Genomic DNA, 20,113 nt, shown 5'->3' with positions numbered 1-20,113 from the left:
TAGAATGACTCCTTAGCTGTTTTCTTTTTTTCAAATGTTTGATTTCTTTCATTTAAAAAAAAATTCTATTTGATTTTCTTATTACTCTTCTGTGTCTAAAAGGACCGTGTAGTGCGTTGATGCCACTAGACAGCAGACTTGACAACTAAAATGTAAGATTGTTCTGTTAGTTTTTCTGCAGAGCTGTGACACATTATAGAAATCTAGAAGGTTTATTTTCACTTCTGTTTCAGTTTGATCTGCAGAAATGTCATTCTGGAAGAGAGCTGAGTCTCTGTCATCAATGTGGAAAACATTTTCATCTGTGACAAGTTCCAAAGTCGTAGTCCTTAAAAAACATGGATGTTAGTCACAAAAACAAAAAGTGGTTTATTTTAAGCAATCAAAACAAGGAAATACCAAAGAACACAAACAAATGTACGTCTATACATATATAGATATTAACTTGGAGTTTTATATTTTGACCTGATTCGGAAAAAATATAAAGTCAATAGGACACACACACACACACACACACACACACACACACCCACACACACGCACGCACACACACACACACACACACACACACAGACCATTTCCTGCATCTACACTATTATAATTAGAAATTTGGCAGGTGAAGTCAGAACTGAGCAAATAAAACTACTGCAGCTGAAATATCTAAAAAGGAAATAAAGAAAAAAAATCATAGAGAAGAAAATATCTGCACTCTTTTAAACAACAACAAATAAAAAAACAGTTTTCTGCATTTCTTCTTCACAGGACATCTTCATCACCAGCAACAGTTCTTCTCCCTGTAGAAGCAGAATTTAGAAGATCAAGCAGCATTTTTATTTCTAAAAGTGTAAATAATGTTTAAGATCATCAACTTCATTGGTTTTCATGAGCTGAGAGAAACAGGAAATGACATCATCCACATCAGCAGATGATGAAGAGTGAAAGAGTGACAGTACTTGTTCTAGTTCTCCGGTCTTCGTTCCCTTTGGTTCTCCTCCTGGACATGTAGACCAGAGCAGCAACCACACCCAGAAACATCAACACCACCTTCATCACGGCTCCAACGATGATGATGAAATTATGACCAGAAAGATCTGCAGACAAACATTTATCAGCATCAACTAAAATATTTGTAAATGTCTTTGACTTTCACAATTTGTCTTTGTTGTTCAAAATGATAAAAACAGTTTTACCTGAGAAGTCCAGAACATAGACAGCATCTGTCTTCACCTCCTCATCCTCCACAAACTGACAGATGAATGTTTGGTTGTTTCCTCTCTGATGTTTCACAGTCAGAACAGAAACACAGTCCAACCCAACACCGTCACCAGACAGCTGAGATCCCGTCTCATTCATCCAGATGATGCTGTTCTGTCTGCAGGGAATAGTTGGATCAAATCTACTCAGTGAACACAGGAATGTGACACTTCCACTTCCTCTGGGAGGAACGTCTGCTGGATCTTTACAAACTGAAGGAAAACAGAAACAGAAAAGACGTTTTTACATGAAAACCTTTTGTCCGGACAGTGACTACATTTACATGCTGACCGTGTTCCAAAGAAAGAGGAGATTTGATCATATTAGAAACTATTCAGAGAAATGTTTTCAGTTGTTTCAACAGCAGAAACAGTCTGGATTCTGGAGTTTCAGACTAAACTATTAGTCAGAGGATGAGGGAGTCACTGCTCGTCATTTTCTGACAACTTTCAACTGACAATATTATGGAAATAATGTGAAAACTATATAAAATGAACCTAAAGAAATGTTTTCTGCATGAAGCTGAAACTTTGTTGTCGGCTTTTTCTTCGTCATTCTAGTCCTGATTCTCCGGGTCTGTCTGGTCTAACTCCTATAATTCTGTTAGAAAAGCCCAGAAGCTCTGGATTTGTGAGATAAATCTCCCCTCATCTGAGATGAAAACTGGTTCTGACTCTGAACATAGATAACGGACTAATCTCTGATCTATTATAGAATCTGGAGATTTAGATAAATATCTCCAAATGTCAGAGTCTCTTCAGGGTTTGAGCTGTTTTGGATCAGATCAGAATGTTGACAATCATGAAGTCACATTATTATTCATGTCAGAATACTCACTGCTCAAAATATTAAGATACGCCTCAAACGTATTCTTGTTCCTGAGCCGACAGAGAAATCGACCAGCATCTTCATCAGAGATGTTTGTGATGAGCAGAGAGCAGTCAGTGCTCACATTCAGCCTGGAAGCTAGCTGAACTCTGGACAACACTTCCATTGTGTACTTCTGGTCTCAGTGCTTTATCTGGATCTTCCTGGTTCAGCCAGGTAACATCAGAGCACGAGGAAGAGGAGGATGTAGTTCTACAAGGTAAAAGGACGTCATCTCCAGCTCTGTGATGAAGATGTTTAGTTTGTTCACTGATGTCTGCAGGAGAGAAAAGAACAAAAAGTTCATCCTTTAACACAACAGCATCTGAAGAGATACAACAAGATAATAATATCTGCAAAGTTTTGTTTTCAGGGTAATATTATTAAATGATAAAAATTATTAATATTAAAAAATATTTTTTCATAACTAACATCAAATTCTGGATTTTTAGACAAAAGTGACATTAATTCAATATAATGTTTTGATATGAACATATTTCTCCTTAATTCTACTTTTGGAGTCATTCATGGTTTGATTTCTTCTTTAATGATAAATAAATATAAAACTGAAAATGAAGACTTTGCTTCTATTTTTGTGACATTAAACCATTAAAGAGACACAGTTTTTAAATTCCTCAAGGAAGTTTTTTTCCTCTTTCTTTAGAAAGAGATCTTTACTTCAGATCCATTCAGAAGGTTTTCTTCATTCTAATGTGAACAGAATGAGTCAAAAAGTGCTTTTAACGGTAGAGAGGTGACAGTTCTGAACTTTAAACACTCAAACTTGACAAAGTCAAAGACTGACAGAACAGAGAATCAAAGTCTGGAGAAATGAACATTTGTAAAACAAACCTGTTCCGTAATTATCAGATTTTGTTCTGCTGCTGAGTTTTTTTAGGTTTTCATTTCTTCTTTGTTGTTATACATTTCCTCAAGCTCCTCTAAAACTGTTTTTGTAGTTGTAATTACATTTATGCTTTTCTAAAATAATCTCCAAACAGGTTCTTTTATAAAAGTACAAAACGTGCTTTAAAGAGAAGTTTGTTTTATTGAATTCAATGCTTCTATTTGTAATAAAAACCTGTTTCAACAGAAAATATTCTTTTATTTTATCAATCTTTTCTTCTGTGACGCTTGCATAACAACCAACATAAATGAGTTAAAAGTTTTTACCTCACTTTATTTTCCTGATAGTTTGGTAAAAATAACAACAATGAAATTTATATAGAAAAGTTCAAATCATATATAGATTTTTGATTGACATTAAAAGTTTGTTTTGTTTTATTGTGAAAATGATATGGTGCCTCTGTCAGACTCCTCCCCCTCTCCTCTCCGCTTGGCTGCTGATTCTCTACACCTGCGACCACTTACATCATCACCTCATCCGCCTTCATAAGGAGCCACAGGATCATCAGTCTTCGCCAGTCCGTTGCCCCTGATGGTGCATAGTTGGTCTTCAAGTCAAGCTATTGTTCGTTTTCGCTACGTCAAGCCTATAACTAAAACCTGTCTCTCTCTCTACTCACCCTCAGGAATCCAGTACCACGAGTGGTCGCTCGAATCAGTTCCCAGCCGTTCTCATCAGTCTGTCCTCTCCTGCGGTCCCACCACGAGCCTCTGCCTCATCAAGTGTCTCCACCTTCGTCAACATCGCCCTACGGAGAAATCCACCAGTGACGCCGCTAACTTCTGTCTTTCAGTTCGGAACCGACATCTGGACCTGCTCACGATCTGCTCTCGGCTCCTCGTATTAAAACTCTTACCTGCCAACGCCCGCCTCCCGCTGTGTTTCTTCTGGGTTCCAGCATCTGGGTTCGAAAAGTGTTCTGTAGCCATGACAGAACGGACTGGCCATAATCCCAACCCAGCTGACCCAGAAGGACTCAGATTAGCCGTTTCCCAACAAGGCATTATGCTGGGACGTCAAGCGGACGCTCTGTCGCAAATTGCGGCTGCCCAGCAGGATCTCTTTCATCGCCTAGATGGTATGACCCAGACCTTACATGAACTAACCAGCCAGTTTTCCCAGGTTTCGCCTGCCACAGTCCATACTCCTGTCGTCCCAGCTCCTTCCGCTTCCGGAGTGCCGTCCGCAACCGAAAACATCCGACTCCAACCGGAACCTTTCTTCGGGGAGGTGGAAGCCTGCGGAGGATTTTTGCTGCAGTGCCAGTTAATATGTCAACAAGCTCCCCGATTCTACCAGTCCGACCACAGTAAGATCACCCTTGTCATAAATTCTCTACGAAGTAAAGCTCTCCAGTGGGCCCAAGCTTTTCTCTCTGCCAATCCCATCTCTCACCTGTCTTACGAGCGATTCCTCGGCGAATTCCGCCTGATATTCGACCAACCTCGTAAACAGGAAGAGGCAACCCGGCGGCTGCTCGCACTCAAACAGCGGAACCGTGCTGTTAGCGATCACGTCATCGATTTCCGCATTCTAGCGGTTGAAGCTGGCTGGCCCGATCTGGCCCTCAAAGGCGTTTTTTACCAGTCCTTGAATGAACAAATTAAAGACCACCTTTGTTCTCAACCGGAAGCACGATCCTTTGAGGAGTTAGTGTCCGCCGCTCTCCGGTCGGACGTTAGGATACGTGAGCGCCAAAAAGAACGAGGTCATCCGGCTCCACGTCTCCCGACTAAGTCCATCCACGCTCCACCGATCGATCCAGGCCTGTATGCTGAGTGTCCTGTCCCCTCCAAGACTATGGAGGAACCCATGCAGATCGGCCACTCAAGGCTGTCAGAAGAGGAACGGCGCCAGAGACGCGAAGCTGGAGCCTGTTTTTACTGCGGGGCTAAAGGCCATCTAGTCTCGGGATGCCCAGTTCGTTTAAACTTCCCAGCCCCTCGCTAGACGACAGGCCGCGAGGAGAGTTATCTGCCACAGATTCTGGTAAAGAATTCATGTATTTACCTGTCAAGTTATGCCTCGATCGCCAAGTTCATGATCTCAGGGCCCTCGTAGATTCTGGGGCGGAACAGAGCTTAATTGACTTTCGTGTAGTTAACCATTTGTCTATCCCCACAGAGCCCCTAGAAAACCCCATTGAAGCCTCGGGCCTCGGGGGACAACACCTGTCCCGTATTACCCATCGCACCAAGCCCATTCTCCTCGTCACGTCAGGTAACCATAGGGAATCAGTTCAGTTTTACATCACCCAGTCCGCCCATACCCCCATAGTGTTAGGGTTCACCTGGCTCAGATTACATAATCCCCAATTTAACTGGGCTCAGGGATCTGTCACTCAGTGGAGTCCTTATTGCCTTGCAAACTGTTTACTGTCCGCGGTTCCCCGTGTTCCCCCCATAGATACCGAGAGTCCCGCCTCAGTAGATCTGGTTTCCATTCCGTCTTGTTATCACGACTTAAAAGCAGTTTTCAGCAAATCTAAGGCTAGCGCTCTTCCCCCGCATAGACCTTACGATTGCGCCATTACTCTCCTTCCTGGCGCTCCTTTACCTAAGGGGCGGCTGTTCAACCTGTCCGGTCCCGAAAGAGGCGCCATGGAACAGTACATCCAGGAAGCGCTCTCGTTAGGTCACATACGACCCTCTTCCTCCCCTGTGGGGGCTGGTTTTTTCTTCGTGGCTAAGAAAGATAAGACACTCAGGCCTTGCATCGACTACCGCGAACTGAATCAGATCACCGTCAAAGATAAATATTCCTTGCCTTTAATCACGTCTGTTTTTGACTCTCTTCAACAAGCCCGTATCTTCACGAAATTAGACCTCCGCAATGCGTACCATCTGGTTCGTATCAAGGAAGGCGATGAATGGAAGACTGCATTTAAAACCCCCTTAGGGCACTATGAATATTTGGTCATGCCCTTTGGCCTCACCAACGCCCCTGCAGTCTTCCAGCGGTTGGTCAACGACGTTCTCCGTGACTTCCTTAATCGCTTCATCTTCGTCTACCTTGATGACATTCTCATCTATTCCCATGATCAGGCCCAGCATGAACATCACGTACGTCTCGTGCTTGAGAGACTTTTGGAAAACCAACTCTATGTAAAATTCGAGAAATGCGAATTTCATGTTCCTACCGTTCAGTTTCTCGGCTACGTCATCGAGGCAGGTTGCATCCGACCTGACCCCTCTAAGATAGAGGCCGTCGCCAACTGGGCACCTCCAGACACACGGAAAAAACTTCAGCAGTTCTTAGGCTTCGCCAACTTTTATAGGCGATTTATCAGGAATTACAGCAGCATCGCTTCTCCTCTCACACGCCTTACTTCCACTACTCATCCCTTTGCCTGGTCTACTGAAGCCCAACAAGCCTTTGACAAACTGAAGGACCTTTTCGTATCCGCACCCATCCTCATCCAACCTGACCCATCTCGTCAATTCATTGTCGAGGTGGACGCTTCTGATACCGGTGTGGGTGCCGTCCTCTCCCAAAAAGAGGCCTCAACTGACAAATTAAAACCTTGTGCTTATTTTTCACGAAAACTATCACCAGCAGAAAGAAACTATGATGTCGGCAACCGGGAACTACTTGCCATCAAGCTGGCATTGGAGGAATGGCGTCACTGGTTGGAGGGAGCAGAACAGCCATTCATCGTGTGGACAGACCACAAGAACCTGGCTTATCTCCGCTCAGCCAAACGAATCAACTCCAGGCAAGCTCGTTGGTGTCTTTTTTTTGACCGCTTCAATTTTGTAATCACCTACAGACCCGGATCCCGAAATATCAAGCCTGACGCCCTGTCCCGAAAGTTCAGTCCATCAGAACGCGCCCCGGCCACCATCCTTCCTTCCACCTGCGTCATCGGAACCCTCACGTGGGACGTCGAGAACAAGGTACTCCAAGCCCTGAGAGACAATAATGACCACCCTCCTGTCCCCAGGGGTACCTTGTTCGTTCCTGCTGATCTCCGGTCCGAGGTCATCACATGGGGGCATACATCCCGCTTGGCTTGCCATGGGGGAATTCACCGGACCCTTAACCTTATTCGCAAAAGGTTCCATTGGCCTGCCATGGAAAAGGATGTGCGGGAGTATGTAGCAGCCTGCTCCACGTGCGCCCGATCGAAATCTTCATCCTCTGCTCCGGCAGGTCTGCTTCATCCACTCCCCACTCCCGATCGACCCTGGTCCCATCTTGCCATGGATTTCGTCACCGGTCTTCCCCCGTCACACGGTAACACAACTATCCTCACTGTTGTTGATCGTTTTTCGAAAATGGCTCACTTCATTCCCCTTCCTCAACTCCCCACGTCCACTGAAACTGCTGACCTGATCGTCAACCACGTTTTTCGCCACCATGGCATCCCTGTGGACATTGTCTCCGACCGTGGTCCCCAATTCACGTCACAAGTGTGGAAGGCCTTCTGCTCGGCCTTGGGGGCCACGGTCAGTCTCTCGTCCGGCTATCATCCCCAGTCAAATGGCCAAGCGGAGAGAGCGAACCAGGAGCTGGAGGCAGCTCTCCGCTGTCTGGCGGCACAGAATGAAAAGGACTGGTCCACCTTCCTGGTATGGATAGAGTATGCCCATAACACTCATCCTTCATCTGCCACCGGGATCTCTCCTTTTGAGGCCGCCCTAGGGTACTCACCACCTCTGTTTCCATCCCAGGAGTTGGATCTGGCAGTGCCTTCCGTCCACCATCACATCCAGCGTTGTCAACGCATCTGGACTCAGACGAAGGCCGCTCTCCTCCGCACCAAGGAGAGCAACTGCCGGATCGCCAACCGTCGCAGGGTGGTGGGACCCGACTATCGACCTGGTCAGCGGGTTTGGCTCTCCACTCGCAATATACCCATTCAGGCATCCTCCAAGAAACTGGCTCCCCGATTCATCGGTCCGTACGTCATAGACAAACTCATCAACCCTACCTGTGTCCGTCTTCGTTTGCCCAAAGCCCTGAAGGTCCACCCGTCGTTTCACATCTCCCAGATCAAGCCAGTCCAGGACAGTCCTCTGTGCCCGCCGTCCACTTCCCCACCGCCCGCCCGGGTCATCGACGGCGCTCCGGCCTATGACGTCAGCCGGGTTTTGGATGTCCGTCGTAGGGGTCGTGGATTCCAGTTCCTGGTCGACTGGGTGGGCTACGGTCCGGAGGAGCGCTCCTGGATTCCCCGCTCGTTTATTTTGGACCCCTCGCTCATTGAGGATTTCTTCCGTGCCCACCCTGATCGCCGCCCTTGACCGCCTGGAGGCGGTCGTTGAGGGGGGGGTACTGATATGGTGCCTCTGTCAGACTCCTCCCCCTCTCCTCTCCGTTTGGCTGCTGATTCTCTACACCTGCGACCACTTACCTCATCACCTCATCCGCCTTCATAAGGAGCCACAGGATCATCAGTCTTCGCCAGTCCGTTGCCCCTGATGGTGCATAGTTGGTCTTCAAGTCAAGCTATTGTTCGTTTTCGCTACGTCAAGCCTATAACTAAAACCTGTCTCTCTCTCTACTCACCCTCAGGAATCCAGTACCACGAGTGGTCGCTCGAATCAGTTCCCAGCCGTTCTCATCAGTCTGTCCTCTCCTGCGGTCCCACCACGAGCCTCTGCCTCATCAAGTGTCTCCACCTTCGTCAACATCGCCCTACGGAGAAATCCACCAGTGACGCCGCTAACTTCTGTCTTTCAGTTCGGAACCGACATCTGGACCTGCTCACGATCTGCTCTCGGCTCCTCGTATTAAAACTCTTACCTGCCAACGCCCGCCTCCCGCTGTGTTTCTTCTGGGTTCCAGCATCTGGGTTCGAAAAGTGTTCTGTAGCCATGACAGAAAATCCTGACAGAGCAAAGATTCACAGGAGTCACTTAAAAGAACAGAAAGTGTTATTCTTTCTAAACTGTGAAAATATATCATTTGTTAGAACACTATTATAAAGTTCAATCCTTCCAAAGTTCTTACCTGTGAGAACGTAGACGGCATCTATCTGCACTTTCTTATAGTCAACAAACTGGCAGCTGAATCTTTTGTAGTTTTCACTCTGATGTTTCACAGTCAGAACAGAATCACAGTTTGTTTGGTTTTTCACCTCAAACTCTGGATTTCTACCAGACAGTTGAGATCCTGTCTCATTCATCCAGATGATGTGGCTTTTCTTACAGCCATGACGTTCTTTAAAGAAAGACGGTACATCATAGCCCTTGAAGGAGCATGTTAGGTCCACACTTCCATGAACGTCTGAAGGAGACGAAGAGACTAAAGACAAACAAAATAGAATCAAGTTTTCAGACTATTATTTTTGTCCTTAATTGAATTTTCAACCAAACACTTTTTTAATGTGTGACACATCAGAGGTTTGTCAAGTTCAACAAAACAGGAAACTGTCAAACACTCAGATCACCTGATTAATCAGTGATCCGTCATGAGAGACATTGATCTTTGCTGTTTATGGATTCATCACTTCAACCTATTTGCTATGTAAAAAAATGAAATGTAATATTTTCTCCCTTGAGCCGACTCTCTCACATCTCTCATACTAAACATGCTTTGTCAGCAGTTTGACCTAAATGATTACATGAGTTCACATGTCAGAGTCTCTTCAGGCTCTGAGTTCTTTTTTTGGATCAGATCAGATTGTTGACATTCATGGAGTCACAGAATTCTTCTGGTCAGATTACTCACTGCTCAAAGTATTCAGATCCACAACGGTGACAATGTTGTTGTTTCTGCGCTGACAGGCGTACTGACCAGCATCATCTTCAGTGATGTATCTGATGAGCAGGGAGCAGTCACTGCTCACACTCAGCCTTAAAACTCTGGCTGAACTGTGGACATTTCCACTGCAGCTTATAGCTCTGAAAAGGTTTTTTCAAGTCTGTAGATAGACCAGTAAAGATCCCGGTCAGAGGATCTATCAATGTTACAAGGTAAAACGGCTTCATCTCCAACTCTTTTATAGAGGATCTCAAAACTGAAACCTGCAGGAGAAACAAGAAGAAGAAAGAGAAAATGACAATCAGAATCACAAACAGAATCAAAGAAGAGACTTCAAAACCGCTAAATTCTGTGTCATAATTAAAATAAAAGTGCAAAGGGGGGATTGCATTTTCAGTTTCACATCCACCCTGCGAATAGTGTCGCACAACACACTTCCAGTTAGCATTTCCGGGGGGGGGGGGGGGGGATGATGATGTCAGTGCGTGTTAGTCCAACCAGCAAACGCCAAAGTTTAGATTGGTGAAATCTGTTAGAGCTGTTCAAGGGGCTATAGCTGTCCTGGAACAGCAAAATCAGCAGGAAGCTGCAGGAGACGATCTTCTAAATGTGCTTTTATAACTGTTATGATTATTATTAAGGTCATAATTTTAAATCCGTGCGTTCAGTGCTTTTTTCTTGGCTGCAAGAAGGGTTAGCATTAGGCATCCGATGGAAGATCGCAGAAGGTGGAAATATTCCTACGTAGTCCTGAGAAGCTGTGTACAATCATCACTTATATTTTTTGGTAATTCGTGCTCCCAGTGTTTTATTATTGGCAGAATGGACCCGGAAGAACAACATTTAGCCGTGCTAACAACATTTTTAGTCACGGCTGAACTTAAACTTTAATAACAAGTGGATTGTGGCAAAAATCTCTTTATAAAAAATTACAAAGAATATTGTCAAACACAATTTATGAGGGAAAAGAACTTAAGGTTACAAAAGAAAACATGAAATTAGAATATGTCGACCCTAAGCAGAACTCAATGTACGTAGTTTGTCCAAGTGGGGTTACCGTAGTGTGACGTCATCCTCAGCTGAAAGGACTACGAATGGAAGTTCCAGGCCTAATGGTTGTGGTACCTACACCCTCACAAAGCCCTCTCCTCTGCCGCTAACACAAAGCTACAAGCCTGACCGCACTGCTCCTAGCATGTCTGTGTCTCTTAGCAGCCGGCCCTCTAGAAATGCTAAGTGGAATTGAATTTTGTGACATTATTCGCAGGGTGGATGTTAAAATGAAAATACAATTCTCTCTTTCCATTTTCGTTTCAATTATGACACAGAATAAGCAGTTTTTAAGTAGAAAATGAAAAAGCATTTTGAAATATTGATTTTTCATTTTAATTTTGAATCATTTAATGCAGTTACATTTTGAAAATGAAAAAGCATTTCTATTAATCTATTTTAATTGTCAAATTAGACATTTCTAAATGAATTTTGCTACACATTTAGAAGAGAACTTTTTAAAAATGAAATGTCAAATACCATTTTCTTTATCATTTTAATAAAGTGACAGAATAAGCTGTGTTGAAGAAGAAAAAGAAAAAGCATTTTGGCAGATTGCTTTTTCATATTAATTTTGATTAAACCTCATTTTGAAAATGAAAAAGCATTTCTGGTATTGTCTTTTAATTTTAATTATGTAACACAAATGCTTCCATATAAACACGTCTTTACTTTCCTCTAATATTTTCATCATTCTCATCTTTAACTCTGACTTTTTCTGGATAGAATTGTGAATTCTGATGAAGTATTTAGTTTTTCTCTGTAATTGATAGTATTAAAAATATATACAACCTATTAGGCATAAAAAAAAGGAAAGCCAATTTTTAAACATTTGGCTATTTTCCTAAGCTTGAATTAATTTAAACCATGAAATGAAAGAACCCTGAAATCCTTAAAAGTAACTTTTCTTTTTGCTAAAACATCAGTCAATCAGTTTCTGACATCTGTAGCGTTCATGTTTGTGTCCTTACGAGTCTTCCTTTTAGTTTCTTCCTCAATTATTGTTTTACTCAAGAAAACTGGCTCTTTTCATCTTTATTACCATTTAGTGCAGCTTTATTAGTTCAAATAGCAAAAGTCATTTTAGTTTAAGGAAGTTAGTTCAGTTTTAGCAAATATTTCCACTTCTTGACTTTTTTTACTGTGTTGTCATTCTTCATCATCTTCACAGCTTCAGCTGTCAGCATTCAAATATGTATATTTGCATAAAATTGAACTTTAAAACTGTATTTGCATTTGTTTATAAAATGCTGAGTGTCATGGTGGCCTGTCAGTTACTCTCCCCCTCCCCCGCCTTCTCTGCCTTGGATGCGACCAGCTGTACTCACTCACCTCATTACTGCCTCAGCCTTCATAAGGATCCCTTGGATCTTCAGTCGACGCCAGTTCGTTGTTCCTCCAATGGTGCTTAGCCTGGCCTAGTCACGCTCCTGTATTTTGTCATGCTCCATGTCACTAATTGTTCCTCTCGCTCTGCCTCAGGAAAATCCAGCTCTGGTTCTCACCTGATCACGATCCTCTGGTCTCTCATGCTTTGCTTCTGGACCCGCCCTGCAAGACTCCTCCAGCCAGCCGACTCTCCTCACCCTGGGAAAAACGCCACTACTCACATTCTGGCAAATTAAACCTCCTAAACTTACCTCTTGGTCTGAGTCTCCTTCCGGGTTTCAGCGTTTGGGTCACTCTGGTTTCATGCCTCAGCATGACAGAACGAACTGGCCTTCCCCCTGACCCAGCTGACCCGGAGGGGCTCCTCCACGCCGTTTCCTTACAAGGTAATCTACTTAAACAGCAAGCGGAGGCCATCACTCTCATGTCCTCGGCACAGTGGGATCTTTTCCGTCGCCTCGATAGCATTACGCAAATAATCAGTGCTACTACCAACCAACATGCTAATCCCGCTGCTGCTGCTCATGTCCCCATTTCCGGCAACAATCACACTTCCTCATCCGCCGAGATCCCGGAAAATGTCCGTCTCCAGCCGGAACCTTTTTACGGTGACGTTGAAACCTGCGGAGGGTTCCTGCTTCAATGCCAATTAATCTTCCTGCAGGCCCCCAGGTATTACCAGGCCGATCACAGCCGCATTTCTCTGATTGTGAACTCTCTCCGCAGCAAGGCTCTCCAGTGGGCTCAGGCGTTTCTGGCCGCACATCCCATCACACATCTTCCATTCGACCGCTTCATCGGGGAATTCAGATTGGTGTTCGACCAGCCCAGAAAGCAGGAAGAAGCCACCCGGCGGTTACTGAGTATCAAGCAAGGTAACCGCCCGGTAAGCGATCATCTAGTGGACTTCCGCATTTTAGCAGTCGAAGCTGGTTGGCCGGATCCCGCTCTCAAAGCCATCTTTTATCAGTCACTGAACGATTGTATTAAAGACCACTTGTGTTCTCAGCCTGAAGCCGACACCTTCGAAGACCTGGTCACTGCTGCCCTGAGGTCCGACGCCCGTTTACGTGAACGCCTCATAGAATGACAACATAAGCCTCTGCCGCCCCCGGCTAATCTCGTTTCCTCGGTTATGGTGGCCCCATCTTCCAACCCTGAAACGTTTTCCAATCAAGATGCAACCATGTTATTCGGTCATGCTAAGCTTCCCCCTGAAGAAAGACAGAGACGACGTGATGAAGGGTTATGCTTCTATTGTGGCCAGCCTGGCCATTTAGTTTCACAATGCCACTCACGTTTTAACTCTCGAGAGGCCCCGTTCGTAGACAGGCCACAGGGGGGAGATTCTGAATCCACCTCAAGTTCTAAGTTCTTGTTTGTTCCTGTAAAAATCAGAAATAAGAACCAGGTCATTGAACTCCAAGCCTTAGTTGATTCCGGACCTGAACATAGCCTAATCGACCAACGCCTCGTTAAGGATCTCTCGCTTTCTGTCGATACTCTTACTACTCCCATCAATGCTGCCGGTTTGGGAGGTAAACAACTTACTCATATAACGAAGCGCACTAGTCCAGTTCTCATTTTAACCTCCGGAAATCACCGTGAATACCACCAGTTTTTCGTTACCCAATGTCCTCAAACACCCATAATTTTAGGCTTTTCATGGCTCCAGTTACACAATCCTCTTATTGACTGGAATGCTCCTCGTGTTGTTAACTGGAGCACTTATTGTATGGCTAACTGCCTACACTCCGCCATGCCGACTACTAATTTACCGGACCCCGGTCTAGTTAAAGACGTTGACCTCACTAATGTCCCCTCCTGTTACCACGACCTCCGTTCCGTTTTTTTCTAAATCCAAAGCTAGTGTTCTGCCTCCTCATCGCCCCTACGACTGCTCCATCGAACTGTTAAATGGGGCCCCCCTTCCTAAGGGGAAGCTTTATAATCTTTCTGGGCCCGAGAAAAATGCTATGGAAAATTATATACAAGAAGCCCTGTCTTTGGGTCATATCCGTCCTTCTTCTTCTCCTGTAGGCGCCGGTTTTTTCTTCGTGGAGAAGGATAAGTCTCTCAGACCATGCATTGATTTCCGTGAGCTCAACCAAATTACAGTCAAAGACAAATATTCTCTTCCTTTACTGGAATCCGTGTTTGACTCGGTTCAGCAAGCCAACATTTTCTCCAAACTCGACCTCCGCAACGCCTATCACCTGGTGCGTATGCGTGAAGGGGACGAGTGGAAGACGGCGTTTAACACCCCGTTTGGGCATTATGAATACCTGGTTATGCCGTTTGGACTTACCAATGCCCCTGCGGTTTTTCAGCGCTTAGTTAACGACGTCCTGAGAGATTTCCTCAACAGATTCGTCTTTGTCTACTTAGACGACATTTTAGTTTACTCCTCTGACCCCTCTCAGCATGAGCATCATGTCCGCCTAGTTCTCGAAAGGCTGCTCGAAAACCAGCTCTACGTCAAGGCCGAGAAATGTGAATTTCACGTGTCCACCATTCCATTTCTGGGCTACATCATAGAGGGTGGCAATATCCGCCCTGATCCAGCTAAAATAGAGGCAGTAACCCAGTGGGAGGTTCCCCAGACCCGAAAGAAACTTCAACAATTTCTCGGGTTCGCCAACTTCTATCGCCGGTTTATCCGCAATTACAGCAGCATTGCTGCCCCGCTCACCCAACTCACCTCTGTCAACCAAAGTTTACTCCTGGAACCCGGAAGCCGATGCGGCTTTTAAGAAACTCAAGTCCCTTTTTGTATCTGCTCCAATACTCATTCAACCAGACATAACTAAACAATTCATTGTGGAGGTAGATGCTTCTGACTCCGGTGTGGGAGCTGTCCTGTCCCAACGCGAAGAAGGCACAGGAAAACTCAAACCCTGCGCCTACTTTTCCCGTAAGTTAAGTCCAGCCGAACGTAATTACGATGTTGGGAATCGTGAGCTCTTGGCCATCAAGTTGGCACTTGAAGAATGGCGTCACTGGCTGGAGGGAGCGGAACAACCTTTCCTAGTGTTAACCGACCATAAGAACCTTGCATACCTGCGCAGCGCTAAACGCCTCAATTCTCGTCAGGCCCGCTGGTGCTTGTTTTTCGACCGTTTCCGTTTCTCCATCACTTATCGACCCGGTAGCCGCAACGTCAAACCGGATGCTCTGTCTCGAAAATACAACACCTCCGACAATAACTCTGATTCTCCGATCCTACCCACTTCTTGTTTCATCGGCAACCTCACCTGGGAAGTCGAGACCAAGGTTCTCCAGGCTCAGGGTGATATCCCTGATGGTGTCTCCTGTCCTCCTGGCACCCTTTTTGTCCCAGACTCTTTAAGATCGGAAGTACTCACGTGGGGTCACACGTCTCGCATCGCCTGCCATGGGGGGGTCTACCGTACCACTAGACTACTCAAGCGACGCTTCTTCTGGCCCACCATGGAGCGAGATGTCAAGGAGTATGTCGCGGCCTGTGCCACCTGTGCCCGCTCCAAAACCTCCAACCGACCACCCTCAGGACAACTACTGCCTCTGCCCACACCCAGCCGTCCCTGGTCGCACATCGCGGTGGACTTTGTCACCGGACTTCCACCTTCACAAGGCCATACGGTAATCCTGACTGTTATCGATCGTTTTTCTAAATCAGCTCAGTTTATTCCTCTGCCTCAGATCCCTTCTGCCTCTGAAACGTCCGACGTCCTCATCAACCAAGTTTTCCGTCATCATGGTATCCCCTGTGACATTGTGTCGGACCGGGGACCACAATTCACGTCACAGGTTTGGAGAGCTTTCTGTTCCGCTCTGGGAGCCTCTGTCAGCCTTACGTCAGGCTACCACCCCCAATCTAACGGCCAGGCAGAACGGGCAAACCAAGAACTGGAGGCAGCTCTCAGGTGTCTGGTGGCCCAAAACCAAGAAGACTGGTCTAAGTTCCTGGTGTGGGTGGAGTATGCCCATAACAGCCATCCTTCCACGGCTACTGGCATCTCCCCCTTTGAGGCCTCCCTGGGTTACTCACCCCCTCTGTTTCCTTCTCAGGAATTGGATCTGGCAGTGCCCTCGGTCCAGCTCCACCTCCAACGGTGTCAGGACATCTGGCTGCAGACCAGGGCGGCTCTCCTTCGCACTAAGGAGAGCAAATGCCAGATAGCCAACCGCCACAGGGGGGTGAGTCCCAATTACCAGCCCGGCCAGAAGGTTTGGTTATCCGCCCGTAATATACCTCTCCAGGCCTCTTCGCGAAAATTGGCCCCCAAGTTCATCGGACCCTATGCTATAGACCGGGTCATCAACCCCACATGTGTCAGGCTACGTCTTCCAGCCGCTCTCAAGATTCACCCCACGTTCCACGTCTCCCAGGTCAAGCCAGTCACCGAGAGTCCGCTGTGCCCGCCGTCCACGTCCCCGCCGCCCGCCCGTACCATCGACGGCGCCCCCGCTTTCACTGTCAGCAGGATCCTGGATGTCCGGCGCCATGGGCGTGGTGTGCAGTTCCTGGTGGATTGGGAGGGGTATGGTCCAGAGGAGCGTTCTTGGATCTCCCGTTCCTTGATTCTGGACCATACCCTGATCGACTACTTTTACCGTGACCATCCTGACCGTCGTCTGGGACCGCCAGGTGGCGGTCGTTGAGGGGGGGGTACTGTCATGGTGGCTTGTCAGTTACTCTCCCCCTCCCCCGCCTTCTCTGCCTTGGATGTGACCAGCTGTACTCACTCACCTCATTACTGCCTCAGCCTTCATAAGGATCCCTTGGATCTTCAGTCGACGCCAGTTCGTTGTTCCTCCAATGGTGCTTAGCCTGGCCTAGTCACGCTCCTGTATTTTGTCATGCTCCATGTCACTAATTGTTCCTCTCGCTCTGCCTCAGGAAAATCCAGCTCTGGTTCTCACCTGATCACGATCCTCTGGTCTCTCATGCTTTGCTTCTGGACCCGCCCTGCAAGACTCCTCCAGCCAGCCGACTCTCCTCACCCTGGGAAAAACGCCACTACTCACATTCTGCCAAATTAAACCTCCTAAACCGTCCTCTTGGTCTGAGTCTCCTTCCGGGTTTCAGCGTTTGGGTCACTCTGGTTTCATGCCTCAGCATGACACTGAGGAATCTTCAAATGAAAACATATTTTTATCAAAAACAAAACAATCATCTTTATTCTGTTAATCTACTTTTACAAAACCCATTTTTTTAAACAAAGAAAATCTTGTAATTTATAAAATAGACTGACTATATGTGGTAAACAACAATTTTAAAGTAAAAGTAAGAAATGTTTTTCAAAGAAATATTACCTCCAGACTGAATCATGAAAATAAAGATGAATTCCAGCAGCAGAGTCATTCTTAGGTTGTTGGTCTCTCACTGTAAATGTTCCTTTCCTCTCTGATAATGACTAAATTATAGAAAAGTCTCGGCTCCTCCCACTCAATATTTTTAGTGTCAGTACATTTGTGAGTGATGTGAGAGTGAAAGGATGAATCACAGATTACTAAAATATAAAATGTAGTTACTGAAGGTAAAAATCAGACCAAAGAAGACATTTGATATTACATTTGAAGTTAGAGTTTCATCAGTTTAGTATCAGAAAAAGGAAGTCTCTTTTTCCTGTCCTAAAAGAGGAAATGCTGTTTGTTTATTTCCTGTACATGATTCTTAATCTGCTCTGTAATGAACTTTATCCACATCACTTTTGCTCAGAAACTGTCGGGTTTTGATCTTTTGCAACAAACTTGATGTTTGTTCAAAGCAGCAACTGAATCGACTGTTACAAGAACAAGTCCGTCTTCTTTTACTGCAACTGGTCCAGTCTGAAGGAAGCCGTCTGCTTTGAAAAATGTGATTAGATCTGATCACAGCTGGACTCAGTCTGCAGACGCTAACGTCACTGTTTGCTCTGAAGTCAAACTCTCAAAGTTCAGTTTTGACTCTTCAATCTCATTGAAATCTTTTCGGTAAGTCTTAAAACTGCACTCTAAAAACATTTCAAAGGTGCAGTAAATATGACAGAAAAACATGAATTCATAATAAAATTGGTGAATTTCAGTTCACTGCAACATATTTTGTGAGTACTAATCTAACAAGTGCTTTTGTGAAAAATAAGTAGATGTATTCAAAATAAATTAATTTTAATAAATAATTGTATTTAAATCATTTAAAATATTTTCATTTTAAATGAATTTGATCAACTTCTTTACGAATGATCTATGACCTTAAATTAGTTTAAATAATTACAATTAATGTAGAATTTATCTCAGCGGGATGGGATGTCCTCAACACAATTGTCAACCTGCTTCTACGGTAAGAAAAGTTGGACAAAATTGCATCCTTAGTTTAAGAAGCCAAGCGTGAGCATAAAACATCAAGTCAGAAATATGAATATCACAAACAAATAGTTTTACAGTCAAAACTAGTTTAGCTCATTGATATCCTCTCTGATAAACGTTTGACTTTGATTTTATTGAGTAAATTGTAGCCGTACCTCCACCGTAGTGTACCGTGCCACGACAGCAGAAACAAGAGCAAAGAATGAAAATATTTGACAATCCAGTTGATGAGAAGCTGCAGAAAGACTGAAATCCATCAGATTGTAAAAACGTAGAGGTGGTCCTTTGATGATGATGAGGATGTGATGAAAATCAGCCGCTGATGTCACTGATGTTCTGGCTGTTGATGGGCTGGATGTGGGTCCTGGTGGTGCTGAAGAATGAAAGATCCTTCTACCTGCAGTCATTCCTGAAGGAAGCTGATTGCAGCTGTTCTCTCCTGACAGATGGAATGATGGGAAATGAAGTTCATGTTGAAGTGTGGTCCAAGCAGAACAGAAAGGTCTCACCTCAAAGTCGGGACTTGGATCAGCTGCTGTTCTCTGGGAGCGTGCACGTGCTGTTGCATGTGCTTCTGTCATGGCGTTCTGGATGAGCTGCTGAGGTCTGTTTGCATCAAGACTCTCAGCTGCTTTAGTCAAACTGCTGAGCGATGGAACAATGGAGCCGTTTCTGAAGGAAGAGGATCAAACATGATGCTCTGCATCCGTTTGCTTCAGGAAGTGGAGGTTTTTTAGAGTCTCCAGACTGTTTCTGAACGGCCAAAGAAAAGCAGCTGATGTGGTTCTGTCTCCTACCAGCAGGGAGCGCTCTCAGCCGGACAGAACAGATCCTCAATGCTGCTCTGAGAAGGACTCTTCTGTTCCAGAAGCAGAGACTGTTCACATCCAGGAGAACCTGGACTCCAATGAATCCCAGAGAATCTCCTCTCTGCTGTTTGGACACTTTGACCAGCAGAGGGCAGCAGAACTTTCAGCAACTCTGGATCTGATCCCACAAAAACAATCCATGGATGATCAGATTTCAGAAGATTTGAAGGATCAAAGACAAAGATGTTCTGAAGAGAAGATGTGAGAAGAAAGTCCAGAATGAATCCACTCTGACTTCTCCTCATGTCTCTGAAGCTTGTGTCTTCATGTCTTCACCTCAGAGTTTCTTCTGGATTCCATGTGGATCAATAATATTGATCATGTTCTGTTGTCATTTTCCATCAGAACTTCAGGCTTTTCTCTGCTGATGATCTCTGAGCTGAACTTCTTGGAGGAATTCCTGAATCTGGGATTTGGAGCAAACAGTCAGAACAAAGGAGGTTTCCATTTCTTCTAAGCTCTGCCAGAAGAAAAGAGCTGAAGCTTGAAGCTGAAGCAGCATTTGCTCAGAGAATCTGTCCTCCAGACCAACAAGTCCCACCACAGCCTTGAAGACGTTTCCAGAAGCAGCAGCAGACTGTGTTCCCATGACGACGCTGAAGTCAGCTGCTGCTCTGCAGGAGAAAGTCTGCAGCTCCTCAGTCAGGAAGCTCTTTCAAGCTCGTGCACATCTGGCAGAGCAGCAGCAGAAAGCCTGTTTCCCTGCAGGAAGTCTGAGACTTTTCAAAGTAAGAGCCTC

The 20,113-nt window shown here is 45.3% G+C and overlaps 4 protein-coding genes across 4 annotated transcripts in view; 2 read left to right on the top strand and 2 right to left on the bottom strand.

Annotated features, from left to right (window-relative positions):
- Positions 1-3,798, top strand: part of LOC144987897 (ribonuclease inhibitor-like) — a 177,086-nt gene extending 173,288 nt beyond the window's left edge. The window contains exon 5 of the mRNA XM_078937692.1: positions 3,654-3,798. Within this exon, the coding sequence (XP_078793818.1) occupies positions 3,654-3,798 (145 nt within the window). The remainder of the gene's footprint in view (positions 1-3,653) is intronic.
- Positions 1-20,113, bottom strand: part of LOC144981373 (protein NLRC3-like) — a 210,696-nt gene that overhangs the window by 107,286 nt on the left and 83,297 nt on the right. The gene's annotated exons all lie outside the window — the stretch shown is intronic.
- The window catches only part of LOC101174320 (uncharacterized), a 76,815-nt gene that overhangs the window by 45,283 nt on the left and 11,419 nt on the right, over positions 1-20,113 (top strand). The gene's annotated exons all lie outside the window — the stretch shown is intronic.
- LOC144987968 (uncharacterized) lies at positions 374-19,363 on the bottom strand. The gene is made up of 6 exons (XM_078937898.1): positions 18,661-19,363; positions 8,984-9,999; positions 2,092-2,398; positions 1,191-1,466; positions 954-1,091; positions 374-794 (listed from the first exon to the last, which is right to left on the bottom strand). The coding sequence occupies exons 3-6, from the start codon at positions 2,246-2,248 to the stop codon at positions 757-759; spliced, it is 609 nt and encodes a 202-aa protein (XP_078794024.1). The 5' UTR covers positions 2,249-2,398; positions 8,984-9,999; positions 18,661-19,363; the 3' UTR covers positions 374-756.

This window comes from Oryzias latipes, chromosome 2 (genome assembly GCF_053564925.1).
Source record: "Oryzias latipes strain Hd-rR chromosome 2, Olatipes_Hd-rR_3.1".
NCBI lineage: Eukaryota > Metazoa > Chordata > Actinopteri > Beloniformes > Adrianichthyidae > Oryzias > Oryzias latipes.
This window is presented reverse-complemented; position numbering and strand designations above follow the sequence as displayed.